Raw genomic sequence first — 26,839 nt, forward strand, 5'->3', positions numbered from 1 at the left:
ACGGTATTAGTTAGAGATTGATGGAGCTGATTTCAATGTCAAAAGACTAGGAGAAGTTTTTGTGATGACGAAGCCATGCCGAATAATTTGTGGACACCTTGAATAATTTTGTAAAGAAGATTGATGCAATGGCAATAAAACTCGAAGCCCCGCCGATGATTTTGAAGAAGTTTTGGATCTTGGCTACATTTCGTACTTCGGCCTAGCAGCTATTGTTGCGATGACGTCATTCTGCATATCTTGCGACAACCTTGAATAATTTTGTAAAGAAATGTGATGCATTGGCAATGGGGTTAACTCAAAGTCCCAGCAATGATTTTAAAAAGGTTTTGGAACTCAACTACGTTTAGTATGTATGCCTAGCTGCTAGTTTTTAATTTTGAGGCAGTAGTTATTCTCCCTTGTAATTAAAAATAAAACTACTTTTTTGCGGAATTAAATAACTCGCGGAATTGACTGATCGCGAATTTTTATAATCATCAATTATTTTCATCTTGTAGGGTATAACTTTGAATATTGGTAGCATATTATTTGATACATCATTGCGGTAATCTGATTTTACAATTAATCGACGCTCGTAACTCCTCTTCCATTGGCTGCAAACTATAGCAAACATACCAATAAGGGCAATGAGCTTTTATGAAACATTGGTAAATACAGATATAAAACAAAAATATGACTTCATATTTAGAATGAAATAAAATTTGATTTTCTAAAATCCTTTCATCATATATGCTTTACATCTGATGGTTGGTCCTTGACCTTATACCGTGTATTTGAATTGTTACACATGATATATTATTCATATTTGCAATCAAAATTGTTAAAGAATCTTTTCATATTACTTATAGGATTTAAATGGCATTTTTATGATATAAAATTTTTTGAGTGTATACCATACTACCGAGCTTGTGGGCCAAAAACTGTAAACTTATATTATAGGTAAAAATTGTGGACAGAATTCCTTTTCAAGAGATCAAAATGATATATCTGGAAGATTGTTATGCACTACCGCTGTAAAGACAAAGATAAAAGGTCTCACTGCAAGGAAGCCTCTTCAGTGTGAGATATTCAATGCTAGCTTTGCTCCCCGCAGTCATCTAGCAACGCACATGAGCAAACACACTGGAGAAAAACCATTCCAGTGCAATATATGCAGTAGTGGCTTTACTCATCGTCATAGTCTAACAAGACACATGAAGACCCATACTGGACAGAAGCCATTCCATTGTAAGATATGCAGTAGTCAGTTTTCTCAATGTAGTACTCTAACAGATCATATGCGGACGCACACTGGAGAAAAATCATTCTCGTGCAAAATATGCAATAGTAAATTTGCTGATCGCCGTAATCTAACAAGTCATATGATGATTCATAGTGGAGAGAAGCCATTTCAGTGTAAAATTTGCAGAAGGCGGTTTTCTCAACGGGGTAATTTAACAAGACACATGCAGACTCATACTGGAGAAAAGCCATTTCAGTGTAAGATTTGCAGTAGTCGGTTTGCTCGATGTGGTACTCTAGCGGATCATATGAGAACGCACACTGGAGAAAAACCATTCTCGTGCAACGTATGCAATAGTAAATTTGCTGATCGCCGTAATCTATCAAGTCATATGAGGATTCATACTGGAGAGAAGCCATTTCAGTGTAAGATTTGCAGTAGTCGGTTTGCTGAACGCTCTAGGTTTGCAAGACACATGAAGACTCACACTGGAGAAAAGCCATTTCAGTGCAAGATTTGTGGTAGTCGGTTTTCTCAGCGGTGTAATTTAACAAGACACATAAAGACTCATACTGGAGAAAAGCCATTTCAGTGCAAGATTTGCAGTAGACGGTTTGCTTCATGCTCTAATTTAACAATACACACGAAGACTCATACTGGGGAGAAGCCATTTCAATGTAAGATTTGCAGTAGTCGGTTTACTCAATGTAGTGCTCTAACAAATCATATGAGGACTCACACTGGAGAGAAGCCATTTCAGTGTAAGATTTGCAGTAGTCGGTTTGCTCATCGCCATCATTTAATACGACACATGAGGACTCATACTGGAGAGAAGCCTTTTCAATGTAAGATTTGCAGTAGTCGGTTTGCTCAATCTGGTACTCTGAGGAAACATACGAGGACTCACACCGGAAAAAAAACCATTCCTTTGCAGTAGTAAATTTGCTGATTGCCGTAATCTAACAAGTCATATGAGGATTCATACTTGAGAGAAGTTAATTCAGTGTAAGATTTGCAGTAGTCGGTTTGCTCAATGTGGTACTCTAACGGATCATATGAAGACTCACACTGGAGAAAAATAATTCGGGTGCAAGATATGCAATAAGAAATTTGCAGAACGCCGTAGTTTAATGAGACGCATGATAACTCATACTGGAGAGAAGCCATTCCAGTGTAAGATTTGCAGTAGACGGTTTGCCCAACGCTATAATTTAACAAGTCATATGAAGACTCATACTTGATAGAAGCCATTCTATAATATGACACACAACTTTACATGTTCAAATGTACTTGGATACACCCATATATTCTTATTCGGTTGTGTAGAACTTGTATAGGGATTGTCTTTTTTGATGTGTATTTGCATCTGTGGTATATTGAGTTACTATTTACTTATCTAGTTGTGCTAAAATATATGGAGCTTTGTAGTCAAAACTAATTTGCTTGCATTTGTTCTATTGAATGATAAGCCTTGGTTCAGTTTTTCAGTTTGGTTGAACCGATATGAACATGACTAACAACTGCAACCTTTTGGAAATGGGTACATTGGCTGATCCTCCTGACCAAACCTACTGACGTTGGAAACATCGAATCAATTACTTTAGCAATTAAATATTTGCTGCAAAGCTTTAATTTTTATAGTGCATGAAGTTTCTTACATATCTGCTGAGCAATAATTCACGTAACAACTAAGGCTTCTTGTTGCATTTATTATTAGATTTTGTAGTTGAATTCCAGCCTCGTGTCTAATATTAGATTTTGTAGTTGAATTCCAGCCTCATTGTTTATTTTCCTGGCCAGCTTAAAAATTAAAAAACACAATTTTATGGTGTTAACGACTGAAGATAACTATAAAGGTTCTGTTGTAAATACTTTTTAATTATGGAAAATATTGTCTGTCAGCTGACAACATGTATAGGCTACACCCGAGCTTTATAGACTGTTTTTCCATTACAAGTATACAGAGTGTATAAGCTGTACCTACTGTTTTTCCATTTGTTTAACACACCGTAAAACCTCTATTTGAATGCCATTTACATATGAACGCCTCTTCGACATCATTTGATCTTTGCGAACCCATAATAGCTAATGATCAGTCAAAAAGTGTCCACAAAAGGGTGGTAATACTGACTTAGTTACATCGATGAAAATTAATTCTTTTATTGTTTATGTTCACATTGAAGTTCATTTTCCAACTCTGAAGGTGTTAATTTTTTCGTAAAAATTTTGAAATCCACACCTTTGACATTATTAATAACTGTATCGGGCTAATAGTAGTTCATTTTTTGGCGCAAACTTGATACTTTGGCGTACATGTATGTGAAAAACAGAAGATAGCCAGAAGATGTTCGTACCATCGAAAGCAACAAACAGCATGCAACTGGCCAAGCAAACGATGCAAATATTTTTGTTTCAAAATTGTCAATGTTTGTTTCTGCTTGTATTATAGTGGTATTACAGGTATGGTTTGTTTATGTAACTTGTTTTTGAATGTAAGTCCGCAGCATTTGATAGATTACCATTATGCAACATAAAATTTGCGGATGAATAGCAATTTATTTAATAGAATACTTGTGGTTATCTTAACACAACTTACAATTGATCGACGCTCATAGCTCCTCTTCTACTGTATATAAAAAGCTAGTGTACGCTGCTAACTGTAACAAACATGTCATTGAGTACATCAAGCAACATCGTTAAACATAGCTATAGAATGAAAATGCACTTTAAAATTTAAATTGAAAGCACCAACAAATTGCTAAGCACGGGACAGGGCCTTAGGCTATAATATCATCAAATGCTTGTTGCGAGTATTTTATATCAACTGGTAGAGATATATCTCGGCTTGTCAATGCATATTTATCAAGATATTTGACGAGTTAGCAGATTTATTTCATCATAAAGGATTAATGTAGCACTGCCCAAAGGAGAGTGCAAAATATAGGCGACAGTCACTTTGCCCGTGAAAAGGCTAAATTGAACTCAGAAAACTGACAAGTTTTAAAAAAAATACAACTACCGTAAGTCCTTATGCTCAAGTCGCGCAGCTTGTCGTTGGGTGCGCTTCTGGTTCAAAGTCATAGGCCGCGGCTAAAGCCAAGTTTTTAAAACTTATGTGAGGCTTAGGGCGGCTTCTCGATAAATGCGGCTTCTGCTCAGCTCCGCGCTATAACCATAGAATTGCAGCCATGATACACTTCTATGTACAGGATTTTGACAAGCTACTCGTTTATTTTCAAGGTCATGTTTATGGAATACTTTAGTCTAACGAAGAATTTATCGCTAATGTTTAACTCACCACAGTCATAGGTCATTAAAAACGTCTCTTTCCTGACCGCATCTTTCCATAAACGTGAAGCCTCTAACAGTGCAATAAAAATATAGCTGAGACATGGCAAGTAAGTTATTGATGCAAGGGTTTAGGAGTTTTAATTCCTAAGTAAAAGAGCTTGGAAGTAAAAGAAAATTTTTTCACGTGTACTGATGTAGCCTGTTTTCTTATTCAAGAGGATGGTGGTATAGCGAAACTCTTCTCAACACTTTCGCTCCTGAAGGGGTCAAGGACGACAAAACCTCAGTCATTAGCCGCGGTCTGTGGGCATACGCAGCTTGTTGGAAGATTATTTTTTCTTTTTTGAGTCGTATTGTTTTGAGCACAAGCCGTGCATCTTGAGCATAAGGACTTACGATATTTAAAAAAATGCAACGTTAGCCTCTATTTGAACGCCATCTCCATTTGACCAATGATATACAGTCCCCCAGGATAGCCGACGGCGCTCATATGGGCGTGGTTTAATTATGAAGCTCTGTTGGGATTAACCCGAGCACGGCACCCGAACAAACAAATATGCTGAATAAAGCACCTTGTAAATTTACGAATATTATGAACTATAGTGGTTATTTTACTTATCTGTTGAATTCATTTTGTTGTCAAATAAATATAGTATCCCAATATTGTCACCGTTATGATCAGTCAGTTGCCATTCACAAGCATTCGTGATATTAATAGTCACAATCGTAAAATAGCTCAAACTCGGTTTTGCATTTAGATTTTGACAATGAAAACTACACTGCACAGCTTTGCCTGCTGTCCCATCTTATTGGCCAGTTAAAACAATGTGAAGACCATGAAAGACTTTGCCATTTTATATTAGGGGTGGCAAAATATTAATCAAAAACTAGAAAAAAATGCCGTTGTTCGGGTAATTATATTCAACTTTAGGCATATACTACGACCTTTACTAATTTTAAAATTACTAATAGTAGGTAATTTGAAATGTTTTATTTTTAATAGATACATTATTTTAGTTAGGTATTACCCCTACATTGCAGAAATTCAATGTTAGCTATTGTGACCCGTGGGGTCTACTGACTGAATAAGCTAATGTAACGATAACAGCGATTCGTGTTTTCACGTTTTATAATCCCATCACCTGGTAAACGAGTAAACAAAACTCATGCGTTTGATCAGAAACGTTCAGTGACAGCAATGATATACAGTATTTATTATCTTACCAGTTGGGCATTTCTTAACCTGGTGGCTGTGTTCACTTGGTGATCATGTGAACGCGAATAATTTGTATTTATTGTCCTACCATGTCTGTATGGTGTTTCTTTACCAGCGTTGTATCACTAGTTAAAACCAAATAAACCTCATATTAACTAATATTGTAACCGCTTCGTGCTACAATATTTCTTTCATTTCTTCAAATATTAACTAGATAATCTTTGAATTATAACTTTTATTCTTGTAACAAAAAATCACTAGATAGCAAGGCTTAGTATATACATATCTACAAATGTGTGCTGGCATTGAGATTTTGTCTTAAACTAGCCGATGGTTTACAAGGTCTATTGCTAGTTTGAAAATAATCATGATGTTTCTTAAGCATGGAGACATATGCGTAGCATCTTAAGGAGGCAAACTTAATACAAAAATACTTGAACAAAATATCAGAATCTTGTGAATGTAGTGTGTTTGATCTTTCCACAAATCACTCAAATTAGAGTCTTGAGTTAATAAAGAAAATAGCTTGTCTCTGATGTTAAAGTTTGACTCAAATGTTTGGGTCAAAAAGTGTGTGCAAACACATTCCATAAACAAAAGCAAATCATAAAAAGCATCTCCTACAATAATCAGACCACCCCTTGACTGCATTTCTGTCCACTGAGCATAATCTGCATTATTAGATGAGCATGTCCATGCCTCTAAAGTGTCATGTAAACCTGTCATTTTAAATTTAGAGAGTTTTCTTAAAAAATATCCCCCAACATAATGCAAGCTTGAGCGAGTGTCATCGTCCATGTTGATATCTGTCTTTATGAGGTTAGGAAGAGTTGTAGGTTTGAGCTTGAGGGCTAGATGTGTAAGTAAGTATTTCAAGTAGAAGCTATAAGAAAGTCTGCTCAACTTGAATTCAGAGTGTCTAGGTCTCATCCCGTGCAGGGCACCTGTACTGTTGTGGCGATCTTTAGAGATTATACTAGTAAGAATAGCTAGAAGGGAGCGTAGCGCGGTCAGTCTTAGATATCCAGTCCTTGATTTCTGTTACATGAATCATAGCCTTATCGCCAAGCGTCTTCTCCATATCACGAACAGCATCGGTTGCAACAGCATCTTCAACAGATAACTCTGAAAGTAGAAATTCATAATTGATAAAACTTCACCCAGATATCATAACACCACTAAAAAGCGAAAGTTTTTAAGGTATGCGCTCTCCCAATGTACATAGCCAATGTATCCATTTAACAACAGTAGGGTCAACAGGCTAAGTAGGCTGTAAGTCTTAGCCTATAAGCAGGGTTGGCTCGGTTTAAACCTGTGGAAGTTTATTTAGGACACAGTAGTAAATTGATGGCAGAGCTCCAGTTGAAACTACAGTACATGAAATCCTAATACAACAATGACTTAGTGAATTTCATTTTCAATTGGTTTTATCAAGTGATATGATGATCTCTTTACTGATGAAATATAAAAACCATGTGAAATATACTAATCCAATCATCGTCTCTAATAATGAATGAATACTTTCTCAAGTCTAGCCAGTGAAAAAGGATTACTTATAATTAGAAATTAAAACAATAAAATCTCTTCGGGCAAAAGCTTTAAGTTTGCAAACTAATATTTCATTTATTGGGCACAAGCCAAAGTAGTTGGACTGTTAGAATTCAGTTTATCAAGTTTTTTGCTCTTTAAAAAGTTAAAGTTGTGTCTCAAACTTCCAACATGTCTCTCAAGCAGGATCCCGTTTGGCAGTTTTTCACTCAAACTGCAAAAGGCAAAGGTTTTGTCTTACCTTGATCAATGGTTGCTGTTGATGGGTGTGTGTGTTTGATTAGTCTATGTCTTCTGTAAGTTGTCTGAGAATCATACGTTTTATGGCAATCTACACAGGTTATCCTGTCAGATGTCGACACAGAAGCTGATCTGACCTCTTTACCTCCAGAGTTGGACTTCAAAAATCAAAAACAGTGAAGTTTTTTAGTATAAATTGATGCATGAGTTCACTGCTGTCTGGGTTCACTGTTGTCAATAGTTTAGACCCTTTCCCACACAAATGATGTAAATAATAAATGATATAATTTGACAAATACTTAAAATATGAAGATAACTAATTAACTAAAAAATCTAGTATAAATTAATGTATGGGTGCTACTTCACACCATTGATGTTTTCAATAGTATAGACCCTTTTCCACACTAACGATAAAATTCGACGAATAAAATATCAAAAAGATTACCAAAGAACTATCTACCCCTACCTACCTTTACTATCTCGTGATCAAACTCGTCGTCAGAGAACAGGTCATCCAAGATATCTCCACACAGAAAGTCGTCACCATAGCGAGCCATGCTGACTATATTACTGAAATTGAAGAGGGGAAGAGAGAGAGACTGACGTGTTTGCTGATTACAGGTTTTATCGTTAATAATAAATAAGCTACCTTCGGCGGGAAACAAGTACTAGGACTACTAACTAGACGTCAGGTGTTATCAGCGATCGACGCGCATCTGCAACAAAAACATATACCCAAATACCTAACAAGGCAACGGGACCGCCCCGCGAGAATTGTATTAGTGCCGAAACCCAGGCCAGCGCAAACCCAACAGAGCTTCATAATTAAACCACGCCCATATGAGCGCCGTCGGCTATCCTGGGGGACTGTATATCATTGATTTGACCGCCACCTCCATTTGTCCGCCACTATAGGGAGGGTTAAAATTGAGCGCCATTGCATTCAAGAAGAGGTTTTACGATTTGTTGTTTAACCTGAAGCTAAAAACTTTGGGCAGCAGGTTATGACTCATACCCGTAAATGAGCTAAAGCTTTATATTAAAGTATAAAATACTAAGCTCTTCATCGTAGGAGAGGACATACTTGCTGCCGTGACAAGACAACTTCTCCAATAGTTGCAACAGAAGGCATCTGTAGTCAGGCAACTGTAACTTACATACACATACTTGCATGGACATTTCAAATACAATTATGTACATATACATAGATAACTGAACATGCATGTACATTCATGTTTATATTAGTACAAACACACTCCTACATAAACATACATACACCTACATACTCGTATATACTGTTGCATGGGCAGGCCTCTCTCGCGCCCTTGTATATGATGCAGGAAACTGGGATAAAGAAAACAGATAGGCTTTAGAATGCAAAGCCTCTCACACTGGCTTGCAGGATTGGTTAGTTTTGCAAGCTTGTTAAGAAGCTAAAGAACAGCTAAATAGATACGGAGAAGGGTGTATTGGGGAGCATTCTTCTTTTTGCATCTAGCTAGTGAAAACGTAGTGAGTGTTTATAAAACAGATTTATGTACATACATATACATTCTCGTACATAAACATACATACTTACGCAAACATACACAGATACACGCGTATATGCGCACCTATTTACGTACAACCAGATAAATACACAGACATACGCGTACAAGCACGTACAACCAGACACATACACGTACATACGCATACATACATGTATATACACATAAATACACAAACATATACATGTACAAACTTGTACGAGCACATATATGCATGCACACACCTATTAGGAGCCATACATACATGTACATACTCGTCAATACATGTACATACACAAACATACATTTACATACTTTTAATTACACGTACACACATGTACAAGCCCTTACATGCACATACAAGCATGCAAATGCATAGACATACATGCACGTACGTGCAAGCACATGCACACATGTATGCACACAAGCACACATGTAAAAGCATTTTCATACAAGTACATGCTTTTACATATATATATATATATATTTGTACACACACAAAGATCCTAGTACATACACAAAAATACACAAACCGACGTATATTTACACATACATACACATACATACCGATACACGCACGCACATACACATACATGTATGTACCCATAAATACACCGACATACACGTTTATACATGTAGAAAATGTACATACACAAACATACATCTATAACAATCATACAGGTACATACACCTACATGTACATTCAGGTACATACATGTATATGCAAGTACATACACATACATGCACATACATTCATGTACATGCTCGTACAAGCACATACACACTTGTGCATGCATGCACATAATTTTACATACCCATGCATACACGTACATTCTCATACAAACACATTTTTGTGCATACATGTACATACATACCCTTACATGCATGCACCTGCTCTTAAATACTCATACATACACGTACATGCCCGTACATACATGCACATGCATGTACATTTGGGCACATGCAATAAAATACATATAAATACACTTATATGCGTGTATGTTACTGTACATGCATGTACATGGACATACATGCATTTGCATGAACGCACACGCATACACAAACCCGTTTGGGGTTAGGGGTTTCATCACATGTACATCACAGACAACTCGTTTTACGAGCGATAGCATTTAATATGACCTATATAAATATTTTGTCTTGTCTATTGGCTAAAGAACAGATCTTATATTTGTCGCTCGTGGGCTGTAATGTTCCACCGTTTTGAAGGTTGATTTGCAATAAAATTCGCATTACAGTTATTTGGTATCAAAAGATTCACCATGTCTTACTCTGTTGTGGTGTAGCTGCCAAAGATGTGGAAATGTGGTTACAAGCTCGTAAAAGCTCAAAAACGAACAGAAAATCGCAGCGACACGAGACCGCCGTAGTTTGGATTTGTTTTCCAAAACGGCTAAAATGTGACGTAGTTGTGCGAGATGGTTTCTGTTTACACTTTCATGCAACCTTTTTTGGTCGAAATATTTTCACAAATATACTTCACGCTTGCAATAAAAACCATGTCCATTGTTCTTACACGTCTATTTAATCGGCATCGTAATGTTGCAACTTTGAGCATTGATATCTCAAAACCTACCATAAAAATATGTTTAGTTTTTAAATCTTAACTTGAACGATTGCATATCATCCTCTGATAAACATGATGAGCCTTTTGGTCCCCTGTGATGGTTGAAAAATGCCGTATAAATTGTTCGCGCCATATGGTGAGAATTGTAAAGTGCATGATCAGATAATGTTAGTTTCAGTTCAAGTTTGATCTATTGCAAATAGCTGACACGCTTTCTCGTATTAAACTTGTCAATTTTAATTCGTCATAATGTCTAACGCGCCACATCGTGTTTGTGCAGCTGCCAAGCTGAGAAGCACCTTTTTTCTTGGCCAAGAGCAGAGAAAAAACCAGACCTTCACCGGGCGTGGGGCAACTGGGTGAAGCTGGATGTGACAAACTTTATATATTCGCCTGCTTACTCTTACCTTTGTTTTCGCCATTTCAAAGACGACATTTTTTAACCTGTTTGCATATTCATCATGTCACCAAAGCATGTGAGTAATTTATTTTATGAAATACTTGTATTAGTAGTAGTAACTCGGGTTATTTTCTAGTATTCTCCTAATACTACTGTATTAATCTATATTTAATATTACAATATTAATGTCATTTAATTGTAATATGATATTATTAGTATTTTATCTTTTTAATTACGTGTATTATTCTTATTATAATAACATCTATCTGTAAAATGTAATATATTAATCTATAATTGATAAAATAATGGTATAAGTTTCACGATTAATTTTGCCAAGTTTTTTAACCCCACTCACTTATAGATATGTTATATAAAATAGTTATTGTCATTTTTTGGTATCATCGCTAATAGCATATTAATATTATTATCATTCACACATCTTACAGTGGTTGTTGTCACCTACATTTATTTAGTTTGAAGCTCGATCGAACTAAAGCAGTTCCATCCATTCGTTTCCGGAGTGAGGAGCGCTCCCATGTCGTTCTGACACCTCGGAAGAGAAAGTTGGAGGGTGCTGCAATGACTAAGAGGGAACGCCGCACTGTGCTGCACCAGGCATTGACCGAGTACAGGGAGTACGATGATATTATGTTTATATAGTAGATTAACAATGCAAGTTCACTATTGACTTGTTCAAATATTCGTATCTCTGAGACCAGCGTTTGCTAAGATATTCCTCATTTGTCAGTTCGTAGTGAATCCGATTTTTTCGTCATACATGTTTAATCTTTTCGAACCATTTAATTTCGTCATTTCCAATGTATTACACGAGACCTTTGCAGAGCTCCTTCCCTTACCGGTATGTTTTTTGTGTATTTGCAGACCTACTGCTGCGGCTACTGCTGTTCAACAATGCCAGTCATTTCCTCCACCAGGGAGAAAGTTGCCTCTGCCGGTGCTGATTGTGACTAACCACAACGTGTCGCAAGGTGTAATTAATGGGTGATAGACCCAGTTAGTTGTTTATGCCATTGGTGCTGTTGGTTTTTGTTCTGGTGCTGGTTTGTTTTGGTTTAGACATGACGATTTATAGATGCGTCATACATGAAGCTCATTATCGCTATGACACACCAATTGTTTCATCAGTTTATATTCTTCCGGTTGTTTGATGGTTATTGGTGAGCTATTGGTTGTTTGATTGTTTGTTCTAACAGACTATTTGACTGATGATAATTAGATTGGCACAAGGAGTCCCTTATTGTATCGGCAATGGAGTTTCCAATTTTTTTTACTCAGGTACTAACACGGATCGAAATGTTCGGTCCCACTTTCAAAGTAAGGGGGTGCAAGCAGACCTTCCTTACCCTCAGCCTAAAAGGTGATATATTATATTATTGTACATTCTTCGCTATATATCATATAGCGAAGAATGTACAAGACCGTGTTGTATGAGTCTGCCATCTACCGAGTCATGGAGGGCTGAAAGGGAGGACGAAGTGTTGGTTGAGGAATTGAGGAAATGTAAATTTTTCATTTCTTTGATTACCAAAAACGGTGATGTCGCCATATGCTATGTCCTTTGAATACTAGTTGCCGCTAGGATACTCAAAGCCTTATGGCGTTTAAATCTAGCAGAGCTGTTAAAAATTGTAAATAAAGAATAAATTATGAACATTCAACTCTGACAAGGTGGTTTTTAAATAAAGTTTTTTGGTCCAAAAGTAAGCCTCATTTGGCAAATGTGGAATATTGGTATGTAAAACAACACTGATCTACAGCTTTGAAAAAGAAACAATTGATGTACTACATGCGCAACCTTCTGAAAATTATGTGAACAGGAAGTTGAAGACTCATTGGTATTAGATGATGAAGAGTTTGTGCCAACCACTGAAGACTGGGACGAGTTTGAGCGCTATGTTGGCCAGCGTCAAACGCTCTCCAATTACATGAAAGATAGAGCTGAACTTAACCAAACTTGAGAAAATATAAAGAATATCCATAGAGTTATTACTCACATTTTTATGTTTACAATATCATGAATTCTGATAAGGTTTTGTAAAATCTGTGTCATGGTTGCATGGCTATATATATTTATTCTTTTTCTGATCAAGCAAATATGACATAATAACAGAAAATGATCTTGTACAAATCTTATTGCAAGTCAACTGTTGTCTTGTGACTTCGAACCCGAATCTTCCTTCAAAGAGGAGAAAATAATAGTAAGTGTGACAGCACTCCAGCGACTATTCTCCTGTCACGCCTGCGCCCTCCCCTGCTCATTCCCGATGGTGCGAGAAGGCGGATGGGTAGAGTTCAAGGTTACATGTGCATCCTGTCACCAATCGTACACTTGGGAAACAACTGCCAGGGTGAACAGAGCTCACGTCATCAACCCCCTGCTGGCAGCTGCATCACTCTTCTGGCGGATGCCTTACGCAGAACCTTTGTTTTCTGTCGCTCCTGAACACTGCGATACCGAGCCCCAGCGTTTGCCTCTATCAACAAAGCGAATACTTACATGGTGTGAGTGGTAATATTTACCCATAAACTTGGAAAATGTGCGTAAAAGCTAGGCACACTAATTGACTAACGACATTTAGAAACAATTTTTTTCTTGAAATGAAAATATGCCATCCTTCAAGCGAAATATATTATAATTTAAAATTCTGATTCTTCATCATAATATAGCACAAAAAGGGGGAAAAGAATTCTACATTCTTAGACTAATGATAATGATACAAATTAATCTTGTATAATGAAGTTTTACAATATTTTACAGTGTATTGCTGAGCAGTACACCCTGCATAACGAGGGATTGATGGCAGCAATCAATTAGGAGCTTGATTTGGCAGGTGACGGTAGATGCGATAGCCTGGGGCATTGCGCACTATACGGGGCCTACACTATGATGGAGCAGAGCTGCGGTTTAATAGTCAGCAGCCATCTTGTCAAGGTAAAACTTTGACAGTTTTTTACTTTACAGCCAGACAAAAACCCAAATTTTTTAGTAGTTATCAATACATAAACATGAAGTTGCTAATCTAGCTAAATAATTCATTCAAATAATGTGAAAGTGGTAGTTGGTCGTAACTTTCTTCACTTTGCAGTCAACGGAGACCACCAGCTTTAACGCCATAGAGCTGGAAAGCTTCAAGCGATGCCAGTCTGATCTAATTTCCCACGGCCTGAGAGTGAGGTCCATTACAACGGACTGGCACTTGAGTGTAGGAAAATACATACAAGAGGAGTGGGCCGATGTTTGTCGCTATTATGATGCGTGGCACATCGTGAAAGGTAGTAATAATTAATAATGGAGCATAAAAACTACTTAATCATAACGGAAAAGCATCAATTATGCGCTGCAAATTGATATAATGTCCTAACTGTTGCAGGACTAAAAAAGAAGCTGTACAACCAGGCGAAGACTTTTGCCTTCTGGCTGAACCAGGTAATAAGGAGCCAGCTGGGAACTGGATAAAGGCCATCATAAACCATTTATGGTATTCAATAAACCATACAGATGTACCAGATGACCGTGAGGCACGATGGCGGCAGTTACTCCCCTACATGAGAGATTACAACCGTATGTGTGACCACCCTCTACTGAAGAAGCGTTGGATTAAACCTCATATGTAACCTAATATGCGATAAACAAATTTTGCCCAGATTTTGGTCTGTTGACAGTTACAAATATTACAGGAACAAAACTTGACGCTTAGCTCAGTCAAGAACTATCATTCAAACGGCTGATTACGGACCTCAAGAAAGCAGACATGCAGAACACTGCAGAGCTTGAATCATTCCACAAACAGCTGAACCACTTTGCTCCAAAGATGGTTGGGTTCTCTTATAATGGAATAAATTCAAGGTGAGTGCAGATTTAACAAACAAAACTGTTCAATGGTAACGTTTTCCTATGTACAGTTGGAATTGTTTTTCACAGACTTCGGCTAGCTGTGATGTACCACAACGAGTCCGCCAACCGCCCGTTAGTTTGATTGTTTGGGCAACCAGCAATATGTAATGGCACGAAGCAAGGACAACAAGCTCACACAGACGGCAAAAAGAAAGAAAGTCAACCCAACATATGGTAAAAATACGTTAAGAAATTAATTACATATGAACCATCAACTTATTTCAAATTGCTTACAGAAGAATTGTCTTGCAGAATTCATTGGGGAACTGATGACTTGGTTAGAGAACCACCTTTTTGCTGGTACGAAACCTGACAATCAGCGTGTGCAGCCTCCGTCGCTCTACTCTACGGGTCCTCAAGAAACACGCGAGGAAACTATTGCGAAGTGCCAGGTGTCATCACACGGCATTCTCCGGAGGGATTGAGAATTCCAGCTCAACTCTAAAGACCGCTCTGAGGCTTCAAAGCCAGAATGATAGTAGGTGGTACTCATTCCCCGGCGACAAGGTTTGCAGAGTGGGCGCCCAGGTAGGGAACCCCAGCCATGAACGCAAACTTTGACTAAGTGCTTGGGCTTAGTAACCGATAGTAAGCGGTGAAACCAATATGCGTTCCTCTATGTATTTGTTTTTATTGTATAAAATCAGTGATGGCAGATTTATGCACATTAATCATGTGATTTTAAATATGGAAGCAGTGTAACAGCAGTTTACTAACAAAAATTAGTTTGTTAGCCACATAGTGTGTAGTCACCATGTGGCTGAGCCTGAATAAAAGTAAAATAATAAAAGGACAATCCAATAAAAAGGAGTACCACCTATGATATAGAGTTGATCTCGAATTCTCAATCAAAGTCGTCGAGTCTCTTCATCGCCATAGCAGAAGCCCTTGAACACATAGTCTGCAAACTCTTCTTCATCATCCGTTGGTGGGAAAAGAGCCTGAATCCTAGACACCAAGCAGGCAGGTAGAGGCCGCCGCTCACCGCGACGAATTTGCGGCATAAGCCGAAACACAAGACTGCGGTATGCACACAACTTTTTCCGAGCATTTGGCAATGGCTCTCCAAATGGGAATAGATTATCTACCAAAACAATTATTGAAAAACAATAATATATGATCATCAAAATAATCTTGATCTTTATATAATAAAATCATAAAACTATTACACTCTCTACTGTAGTAAATGTACAAGCCAAATATGACAGTTCTACTTGTGTTCCACGATTTCAGAATATGTGTGTTCAACTGATGCATTACATGTGTAACACAAGAATTGTAGATAACGCTTGACACATTAGCATAGCTTTGGTGTTGTTGGCATTGAATGAAAATCCAACTCACTATGATATCGCAGATAATTATTCTAGCCCAACTCAAGGGGTGCAGGCGCCACAAGTTCGTCCACACCAGGATGCATACACAGGCTCCCGGCGGTCATGAAGACAATTTGCAAACTCAGCATCATGGCAGCACAAACATTCAGGAAGAGATGGCATGTCTTGACAGCGCTTGCAGACACACCACTCTATAGCCGGTGGTATTAGCTCCTAAAGAAATGAACAGATATGTCTATGCAACCATAATGTAGCTAATACATCAGGTCGATGTTATCCAACAGTATATCAGTGCAGCACTAGATTTAAATATTAAAATTGGTAATGTTGTCATTCGAGAAAAATATGTAACTATTTTTTCGCAATATGAAGCGATAATTATCATCATTAAAATCATATATAAATAATAATATTCGTTCGATCACTCGCTAGCTAAAACTATTACTACTAGCTAACTTGGCACATAAAAGCTGGTTAGTGACAGTGCTTACTTGCTGAGAGGTTTGATTCTGTTGAGGATCTTCTTCAGATAGAGCGTCAGGCTCGAAACGCCAGGGTCTTAACTTTTCAGAATTTGACAATTTTTATGATCGCAACTCAGACATGTACATATACTTTGAATTGTTGGACGGAATGGGCAAGCTGAAACTGTAAAGTAGCGAGCATCTATATTTGATACGGGGTCTTTGGTAAAACCTGAAGTGTTTGTCATAAACGATTGCTACGATAAGTTTTATATTGAGTTTTTATTGGCCTTTCAATTCACGCGAGATCATCACGTGACAAGACAATAACCAAAATCCGTGGATGCGTCATCAAAATCAAGAGATTCCAATCTACGACGGCTTTTCGTTTTCGAGCTTTTAAGAGCTTGTAATCACACTTCCACATATTTGGCATCTACAACACAACAGAGTAAAACATGGCAAATCTTTTGATACCAAATAATTGTAATGTGAATTTGGTTGCAAGTCAACCTTTATGGATTATTAACCGTACCTGCTGGATTGTTGGTTCAAGTAGTTGGTTTATGATTGCGAATTTAGAGGGCTGTATTTTAGGTGTAGATTTAATGCTGAGAATTGGACTGGTTTGTTTTAGATGAAAACTTAACAACAGATTATATTTATTAAAATTCAAACTTTCAATAACTTAAGGATAAAATATATAAAGGCTGATCAAATCAATAGCTGATACTAATTGCGCAAGTCTAAAAATATAAAAAGTAATACAAGAGCAGAGTGATACTTAGAGCGTGAGTAAGATATGGAATTCGAATAGTTTCTGATCTACGCAGGCTTATATATGTTTGCCTAATCAGTCAGGCAATCGTCACATCAGTAGATCACAGACGATTGGTCGCTGCAAAACTTCTTAGGCAGTGAGGGAGTAAGTACAAAGAAGCAGATAACATTTACGCTATGCAGTAAAATAGCAGGTGCTAGGAAGTTGGAATAACAAATCAGCGTGTCAGGCTAGCAAGAGTCCAGAAAGCTGTTTCCTAATCATATCAAAAATGGTTAAATAAAACGAGATGAGTGGTTCAGTAAGAGGTGTATTATACTCTTACAACAGGATGCATATATACTAATATAGAAGTTGAATAACATTATCAGTTCCTTTGTTTCACAATGATATGGTATTAATGGGCTGTGTAACTAAAGATTATAAATGCTGGGCGCACCACAGGGCTCTTTTCACATGTATCACTCATTACGTCACAAATGAAGCACCCGCTAGAATCTGAGCTTTTTAAAAGATGGCCTCATTCAAACGCATATATCTCTGGACAAGGTTCGTCTACAAAGACAAAAATGACATCAAATTGTAGCTGATGTTTAAGCTTTTTATTCGACCTAATTTTATTAAATCGACCGTTTTGACGCAACCACATCTTGTAATAAAGCTTCTTAATAAACGCTTGATAAACATTAATTAAAGCTTAATAAAGATCTTATAATAATGAGCCCCACTTTTAATAAAATGCTATTATTAGGGAAGGGTTGAAAAATAAATCGCCATGGCATTCAAATAGAGGTTTTATGGTATTTGTATGATAAAGATTAACGATCACTTATGGTTATGTTTTTGTATCTTCCGTACACATGCCTTTTCTTAGTCATGCCATCTATGACCGTCTGTACTATGTACACACTGTACTATGTACATCTGTTCTCTGTACCCATTTCTTGTTTATTTATGTTCTTCGTAGCCATATTAACTTTTGCCACTTCCTCTAATTCTAATTCCTCTTTAGTCCATGTCTCTATAAACTTAACAGCTATTATTATTGTTACAACCATATATGTTGTTTTTTGTAGATACAAGTCTTGTATTCCCATTTCTGCTATAACTAGTTCTGCTATAGCCATAGAGTATCATAAGTACATATTTTTTTATCATCATGATTTTACCAGTCGGTTTAGAGCAACATTTTTTAGGCTGATCCTCATAACTAGTTGATCTATAACTCTGCTTGTAGTTAGTAATTTATGGATATTTCCTATTGTAGATACTGAGGTTGAAGTACAACCTGGTGATTCATCAATCAACAATGACAGTGATGAAGGTAATCCTACGACCAAACACGAGAGCAAAGCGATTGTTTGGGAGAATTCACCTCAACTTAGTAAATATACCAGACAATTATCATTGTTATGTTCTCTATATGGCCTCTCATATTTATTGTAGGAGTTGCTGAAGTGATAACAAAACCAGGATCTGATGGTGGTGCTGATAATCTCTACCCAACTGGTTAGTTAAAGATTTATTCGATAATAGTATTAACTGCTGTTGATTAGCTCAGATGTCCAGTGCCTTTTAGCTGAGTAAATATAATAATTACCTTCCTCTATTGTCTCACAAACTGGTTTATTAGTAAAACTAAAATACTAAACCTGATTATAATTTATGGTGTCATTCTCTATTAAGCCACAGACTTTTTTATAGATGTTTCTTTAGTACTAGTTGTCAGAGGACTAGCTTTTTATAGCCAGTCCTGTTTGTCATGGTTGCTATATTAACGTGTGCACCGCTAGTCTTCACGCTCATACATCGGTACAACATCACAAAACTTTGTCGATGTAACATTTGCAGTGGATGTGGTCATTTTAAAATGTATTTGCTAATGAATAAGGTGAACAATAACATATTTTGTTTTGTATTTGATTGAAAGAGTGTACCATTTTGTGAAGAGTACTGGAAAGTCTTTGAAAAAAATAGTGACAGGCTTCAAATGATTTTTATAAGCTGAGTTTGTCTGTCGGACACGTTTGGCTCCTGGTCTTCACAAAAACATGACCAGAGCATAGATGACCAGATCATGGCTCAAGTTGCAAGTTAGCTATTGGTATTCATAAAAATGCAAAAAATTTTCTCTGACAGTTTGTCACATGATAGCACTTGTCCTTCAAGTTAGCTTTTTACTACATTCAGACTAAATTTGGATGAAAGGTTTTTTGAGCTTCATTTTTCATACGTTTAAACTCACTTTAGAAGCTTTTTCTATTCTTTATATTAGAATTCACTCAGTACATGCTTACAAACCTGTTAGGTTTGCTTTATTAACAATCTGTTTCAGCTGATTCCAAGTAGGTACATTTCTAATTAAACTGCTGATTACCGTGGAACCTCTAATTGAACACCACCTCTATTTGAGCGTCACCTCTATCTGAACATCACCTCAATTTGACCGCCACTTTGATAATCATTGATTTTTATGAACCAATATTATCAAGTGATCAGTAGAAAAGTAGCCACGAAATTGTGTTAATAATGAATCGTTTGCATCAATAGTAATCAGTTCTCTCTTTTTCCCATTCAAAAGCTTTTCACTTTCTCTCCCTAAAAATTTGAAAGCAGCATCATAGAAATAATTAATAATTGTCTCAGGCGAATAGTACTTCTTTGTCCTTTTAAACACGGTCTTGATACTTCGAAGTATACGTATATAAAAAACGGATTACATTTATGATGGTAGATGAATGACTGGTTTTAGGCTAATGGTTATGTTTAGCGAGCAAAACTTTTACGTTTTGCATTTGCGCTAAATGCAACGCATAAAAGTCTCGCTGTGCCAAAAAATTGTTTGACCAAAAATATCTGTAAAGAATCCATATTAAACTAGCTCAAAAGCTGGTCTAAAGCACGCAATTATTTTGCAGTGACACACACACAATAGCAACATATCACATAAAAAGCAACCAGAAAATCAACAGCATATTCACTTTTTATACCACTTTTTACATCACCGACATCCTGTTTGTGGACACCTGCTGGGATGGCTGATGACAGCTGACCTGAGCTCTAGTTGGCCAGTTTTTGATGCTGCCATCTCAACAACCAATTGGAAAGAATTCCATACATTAGCTATTTGCCTTTTTGTGTACGTAGATGTGTAATAAATTGTGATTTGCTGTCAAAGCTCTTTTAGCTACATCTCAAATTAGAAGTATAAATTATATAAACTACCAATACAATATTATATATACTACAGCTTGACAACTTTTCAAACCACGAGCAAGTTATAACGGAGTAACAAGGTAACAATTAACTATTGTACTTTTCTTTGAGTCTACTATAATTTTACATGTGTGCTTTCTGTATGTTTACATGTGTTCATCTAATCTGTTTTTTTAGTATTATTGCATTGTTTCAGCCACTGTTTTTAGTACTATTGTTTCAGCCAATATTATTATATCTAGTTCAGTATATCAATATTATTATCATTTTTTTTAGATTTCACGGTGTGTTTTGCTTGCTGCTATTATACGTAATCCGTGGACACTGGTAAAAATAAAGAGATCACTAGCACTGCAAACGACATACTATATTATTACATCAAACACATCAGTGCAATCCAACCCTCTACTATCCGACTTGCTCCGGTCATTAGCGAACCATGACATTAATTCGCTACAATATCAATTGGTTCAGCATTGCAGAAGAAGAGTAGAAGTCAGAGGATATATTTTGGAAGGTATTGAACAATCAGAAAATGTTTGTCCCATCAAGAGCAACAATCAGAACGCAACTATGCAAGAAAACGATGGAACCATTTTAGTTTTATAAAAACGCTAACTTTGGATTGTGCTTTTAATATAAGTATGGTTCGTTGATGGCACTTGATCATGAAAACATATTTGTATCATTTGTTAGATTATTTTTTTATAACATATAAATTTGCAGATTTTTAGCATATTAATTGATAGCATCTTGTGGTAATCTGATTTTACAATTAGTCGATGCTCGTAATTCCTCTTCCATTTGCTGCCAACTGTAGCAAAAATATCAATGAGTGCAATGAGTTTTTTATGAAACATCAGTAAATTCAGATATAAAAGAATGACTTCAAATTTAGAATGGACTAAAAAATTGAAGTACTAAATAATTCTTTCATCATAAATGCTTTACATCGGATGGTTGGTCCTTGACCTTATACCGTGTGTTTGAATCGTTACATACGACATATTATTCATATTTGCAATGAAAACTCTTAAAGAATTTTTTCATATTACTTATAGGGTTTAAATGACATTTGTATGTTATCAAAATTCTTGAGTTTGTACTATACTGCACAGCTTGTGGGCAGAAAACTATCAACTTGTATTATAGGTAGAAATTGTGGACAGAAATCATTTCCAAGAAATAAAAACAATATATCTGGAAGATTGTTATGCACTACCGCTGTAAAGACAAAATTAAAAGGTTTCCCTGCAAGGAAGCCTCTTCAGCATGAGATATTCAGCGCTAGCTTTGCTCGCCGCAGTCATCTAGCAACTCACATGAGAACACACACTGGAGGACCACCATTCCAGTGCAATATATGCAGTAGCGGCATTACTCATCGTCCTAGTCTAACAAGAAACATGAAGACTTACACTGGAAAGAAGCCATTCCAGTGTAAGATATGCAGTAGTCGGTTTGCTCCTATCTGTAATTTAACAATACACATGAAGACACATACTGGAGAAAAGCCATTTCAGTGTAAGATTTGCAGTAGTCGGTTTGCTCAATGTGGTACTCTAACGGATCATATGAGGGCTCACACTAGAGAAAAACCATTCCAGTGCAATATATGCAGTAGTGGCTTTAGTCATCGTCATAGTCTAACAAGACACATGAAGACTCACACTGGAGAGAAGCCATTCCAGTGTAAGATTTGCAGTAGTCGGTTTGCTCTTCTCTGTAATTTAACAATACACATGAAGACACATACTCGAGAAAAGCCATTTCAGTGTAAGATTTGCAAAAGTCGGTTTGTTCATCGCTGTAATTAACCAAGACACATGAAGACTCATACTGGAAAAAAGATATTTCAGTGTAAAATATGCAGTAGTCGGTTTGCTCAATGTAGTAGTCTAATGGATCATATGAGGACTCATACTGGAGAAAAACCATTCCAGTGCAATATATGCAGTAGAGGCTTTAATCATCGTCATAGTCTATCAAGACACATAAAGACTCACACTGGAGAGAAGCCATTTCAGTGTAAGATATGCAGTTGTCAATTTGCTCATCGCTGTAATTTAACAAGACACATGAAGACTCATACTGGGGAGAAGTCATTTCAGTGTAAGATATGCAGTAGTGGGTTTGCTCCTCGCTGTAATTTAACAAGACACATGAAAACTCACACCGGAGAGAAGCCATTCCAGTGTAAGATTTGCAGTAGTCGGTTTGCTCAATGTAGTACTCTAACGGATCATTTGAGAACTCACACTGGAGAGAAGCCATTTTTGTCTAAGATTCGCAGTAGACGGTTTTCTCAACGGCGTAATTTAACAAGACACATGAAGACTCATTCTGGAGAGAAGTCATTCTAGTGTAAGATATGCAGTAGTCGATTTACTGAACACTCTAATTTAACAAGTCACATGAAGAATCATACTTGATAGAAACCATTTTATTATAAGATCTACAACTGTAAATGTTCAAATGTACTTGGATACACTCATATACTCTTAGTTGGTTGTGTAAAAATTGTATAGGGAGTGTCTTTTTTATGTGTATTTGCATATGTTGTATATTGAGTTATTATATACTTATCTAATTGTAATAAATTATATGGAGTTTTGTGATCAAAAATTGCGTGCATGTGTTCCATGGAGTGACAAACCTTGGTTCAGTTTTTCAGTTTGGTTGAACCGATATGAGCATGACTAACAACTGCAACTTTTTTGAGATGGATACATTACCTGATCCTCCTGACCAAACCTACTGACGTCGAAAACATGGAATCAATTACTTTAGCAATTAAATATTTGAAGCAAAGCTTTAATTTCCATAGAGCATGAAATTTCTTACATACATGCTGTGCAAAAATTCACATAACAGTTAAGGTTTCTTGTTGCATTTGTTATTAGATTTTGTAGTTGAATTTCAGCCTCAACGTGTATCTTGCGGGCCAGCTTAAAAGTTAAAATACAAAATTTTATGGTATTAACAACTGAAGATAAAATTCAAGATTCTATATTCAATACTTGTTTAATTGTGTAAAATATTGTACTATAACATACTGTGAAATACTGTAACAAACATGTCAATGAGTGCAATAAGTGACATCGTTAAACATAGTTATAACATGAAAATGCACCTTAAAATTTAAATTGAAAGCACCAACAACTTGCTAAGCACGGTACAGGGCCTTAGGCTATAATATCATCAGATGTTTGTTGCAAGCAATATACATCAACTGTTAGAGATATATCTTGGCTTGCCAATGCATATTTATCAAGATATTTGATGAGTTAGCAGATTTATTGCATCAAAAAGGATTAACGTAGCTCCGTCCAAAGGAGAGTGCTAAATATAGAGACATTCGCTTAATGCCAACTCCATTTGTCGCTTTGCCTGTAAAAGGGTTAAATTGACCTCAGAAAACTGACAAATCTTTTAAAGAAAACAACTATTTAAAAAAATGCAATGCCAGCCTCTATTCGAACGCCACCTCCATTTGACCACCACCTCCATTTGTCTGCGCTTATAGGAAGGGTTGAAAATGGAGCTCCATTGCATTCAAAAAGAGGTTTTACAATGTGTTTCTAGACCTGAAGCTAAAACCTTTAGGCAGCAGGTTATGACTCATACCCGTAAATGAGCTAAAGCTTTGTATTAAAGTATAAAATGCTAAGACCTTCATCGTAGAAGACACTCTTGCTGCCGTGGCAAGACAACTACTCTAATAGTTGCAATGGAAAGCAAATGTAGTCAAGCAACTGTAACTTACATACACGTACTTGCATGTACATTTCAAATACAAGTATGCACATACACATAGATACATGAACATGCATGTACATTCATGTCTATATTGGTACATACACACTCCTACATAAACATACATACACCTACGCACTCGTATATACTGTTGCATGGGCAACAGTATATACAATGCATATGATGCAGGAACCTTGAATAAAAAACAGATAAGCTTTAGAAGGCAAAGCCTCTCACACTGGTTTCCAGAAATGGTTGGTTTTTTAAGCATTTTGAGAACCTAAAGAAAATCTAAATAGATACAAAGAAGGGTGTATTGGGGAGAAATCTTCTTGCTGCTTCTAGCTAGTGAGCGCGTAGTGAGTGTTTATAAAACGCATTTACGTACATACATGTACATACAAATACATTCACGTACATATACAGACATACACATACGTGCATGCAAATCTCTGTACATACACATACATATGCATACATACATATATATATACACATACAAACTTGTACAAGCACATACATGCATGTACACACCCATACATACCCATACATACACGTATATACTCATCCATACACTTACATACTTGTACATACACAAACACACTCACACATACATGTACATACTTTTACTTACACATACATACACATACGCATTTGAACATGCACGAACAAGCATGCAAATGCACATACATACACATACATGCACGTATATACTCGTCCATACGCGTACATATGCATACATACATACACATATATACACATACATACACATACAAACTTGTACAAGCACATACATGCATGTACACACCCATACATACCCATACATACACATATATACTCGTCCATACGCGTACATACTTGTACATACACAAAAACACTCACACATACATGTACATACTTGTACTTACACATACATACACATACGCATTTGAACATGCACGAACAAGCATGCAAATGCACAGACATACACACATGCATGTACATGCAAACACAAGCACCCATGTATGCACACATGTAAAAACATTTTCATACAAGTACATGCTTTTACATACACACATATATATATATATATTTGTAGACACACAAAGATAATTGTACATACACAAATATACACAAATTGACATATATTTACACATACATACATGTACATACCGATACAAGCACGCACATACACATGCGTACACGTAAATATAAAGACATACACACTTATATATGTCCAAAATGTACACACACAAACATACATCCACAACAAACATACATGTACATACACTTACGTTCAGGTACATACACGTATATACAAGTACGTACATGCAAGCACATTCATGCACATGCACCTGCATGCTCGTACAAACGCATTCATGCATGTACATATTTGTACATACCCGTACAAACACGTACATACTCATACAAACACTTGCATTTTTGTACATACACGTACATACATACACATACATGCATGCACATACTCTAAAATACTGATACACACACGTACATACTCATATGTGTACATACAAGTACATACTTGTACATACATGTACGTGCACATACATTTGGGCGCATGCAATAAAATACATGTACATGCGCGTACATTTCTGTACACGCACGTACCTGCACCTACATAGACATACATTCATTCACATGCACGCACATGCATACACAAACCCCTTTGGGGTTCGGGCTTTGGGGTTTCGCCACTGGTACATCACAGACAACTCGTCTTACGAGCGATAAAATTTAACATGACCTATATAAACATTATGTCTTGCTGATTGGGTAAAGAACAGATCTTATATTTGTCGCTTGTGGGCTCTTTTCACATGTATCACTCGTTATGTCACAAACGAAGCACCCGCTGGAATCTGAGCTTTTAAAAATATGGCCTCGTTCAAATGCATATATCTCTGGACAGGTTTAGTCTACAAAGACAAAAATGACATCAAATTGTAGCTGATTTTTTATCCTTTTATTGGTCTTAATTTCATTAAATCAAACCTGTTGACGCAACCACATCTTTAAGCGCCACCTTTAATAAAATCCTATTATTAGGAAATGGTTGAAAAATGCATCGCCATGGCATTCAAATAGAGGTTTTATGGTATGATAAAGATTAACGATCACTTGTGGTTGTTTTTGTTATTTTCCGTACACTTGTTTTTTCTTAGTCAAGCCATCTATGACCGTCTGTACTATGTACATACTGTACTATGTACATCTGTTCTCTCCACCCATTTCTTGTTTATTCATGTTTTTGGTAGCCATGTTTACTTTTGTCATTTCCTCTTATTCGATTTCCTTTTTTGACCATGTTTCTATGAACTTAACAGCTGTTGTTATTGTT

The 26,839-nt window shown here is 36.6% G+C and overlaps 2 protein-coding genes across 2 annotated transcripts in view; both read left to right on the forward strand.

Annotated features, from left to right (window-relative positions):
- Positions 1-982: 982 nt before the first annotated feature.
- LOC137394544 (zinc finger protein 271-like) lies at positions 983-23,108 on the forward strand. The gene is made up of 10 exons (XM_068081267.1): positions 983-2,161; positions 11,505-11,666; positions 11,914-12,022; positions 12,870-12,947; positions 14,139-14,278; positions 14,424-14,614; positions 18,797-18,853; positions 18,976-19,038; positions 21,898-22,544; positions 22,578-23,108. Exons 1-10 carry the CDS (start codon positions 1,113-1,115, stop codon positions 23,106-23,108), a joined length of 3,027 nt encoding a protein of 1,008 aa, XP_067937368.1. The 5' UTR covers positions 983-1,112.
- A 3,453-nt stretch (positions 23,109-26,561) lies between these two features.
- The window catches only part of LOC137394545 (zinc finger protein 91-like), a 61,137-nt gene continuing 60,859 nt past the window's right edge, over positions 26,562-26,839 (forward strand). The window contains exon 1 of the mRNA XM_068081268.1: positions 26,562-26,596. Within this exon, the coding sequence (XP_067937369.1) occupies positions 26,562-26,596 (35 nt within the window). The remainder of the gene's footprint in view (positions 26,597-26,839) is intronic.

This window comes from Watersipora subatra, chromosome 4, assembly GCF_963576615.1.
Source record: "Watersipora subatra chromosome 4, tzWatSuba1.1, whole genome shotgun sequence".
Lineage (NCBI taxonomy): Eukaryota > Metazoa > Bryozoa > Gymnolaemata > Cheilostomatida > Watersiporidae > Watersipora > Watersipora subatra.

Bases quoted from the DNA above. Each gene is read 5' to 3' on its own strand.
- LOC137394544 (XM_068081267.1), top strand. From the start codon at position 1,113: ATGAGCAAACACACTGGAGAAAAACCATTCCAGTGCAATATATGCAGT. The intron at 12,948-14,138 runs GTTGGCCAGCGT...TTCACTTTGCAG, and splicing joins GGGACGAGTTTGAGCGCTAT to TCAACGGAGACCACCAGCTT. The intron at 18,854-18,975 runs GTAATCCTACGA...TATTTATTGTAG, and splicing joins CAACAATGACAGTGATGAAG to GAGTTGCTGAAGTGATAACA.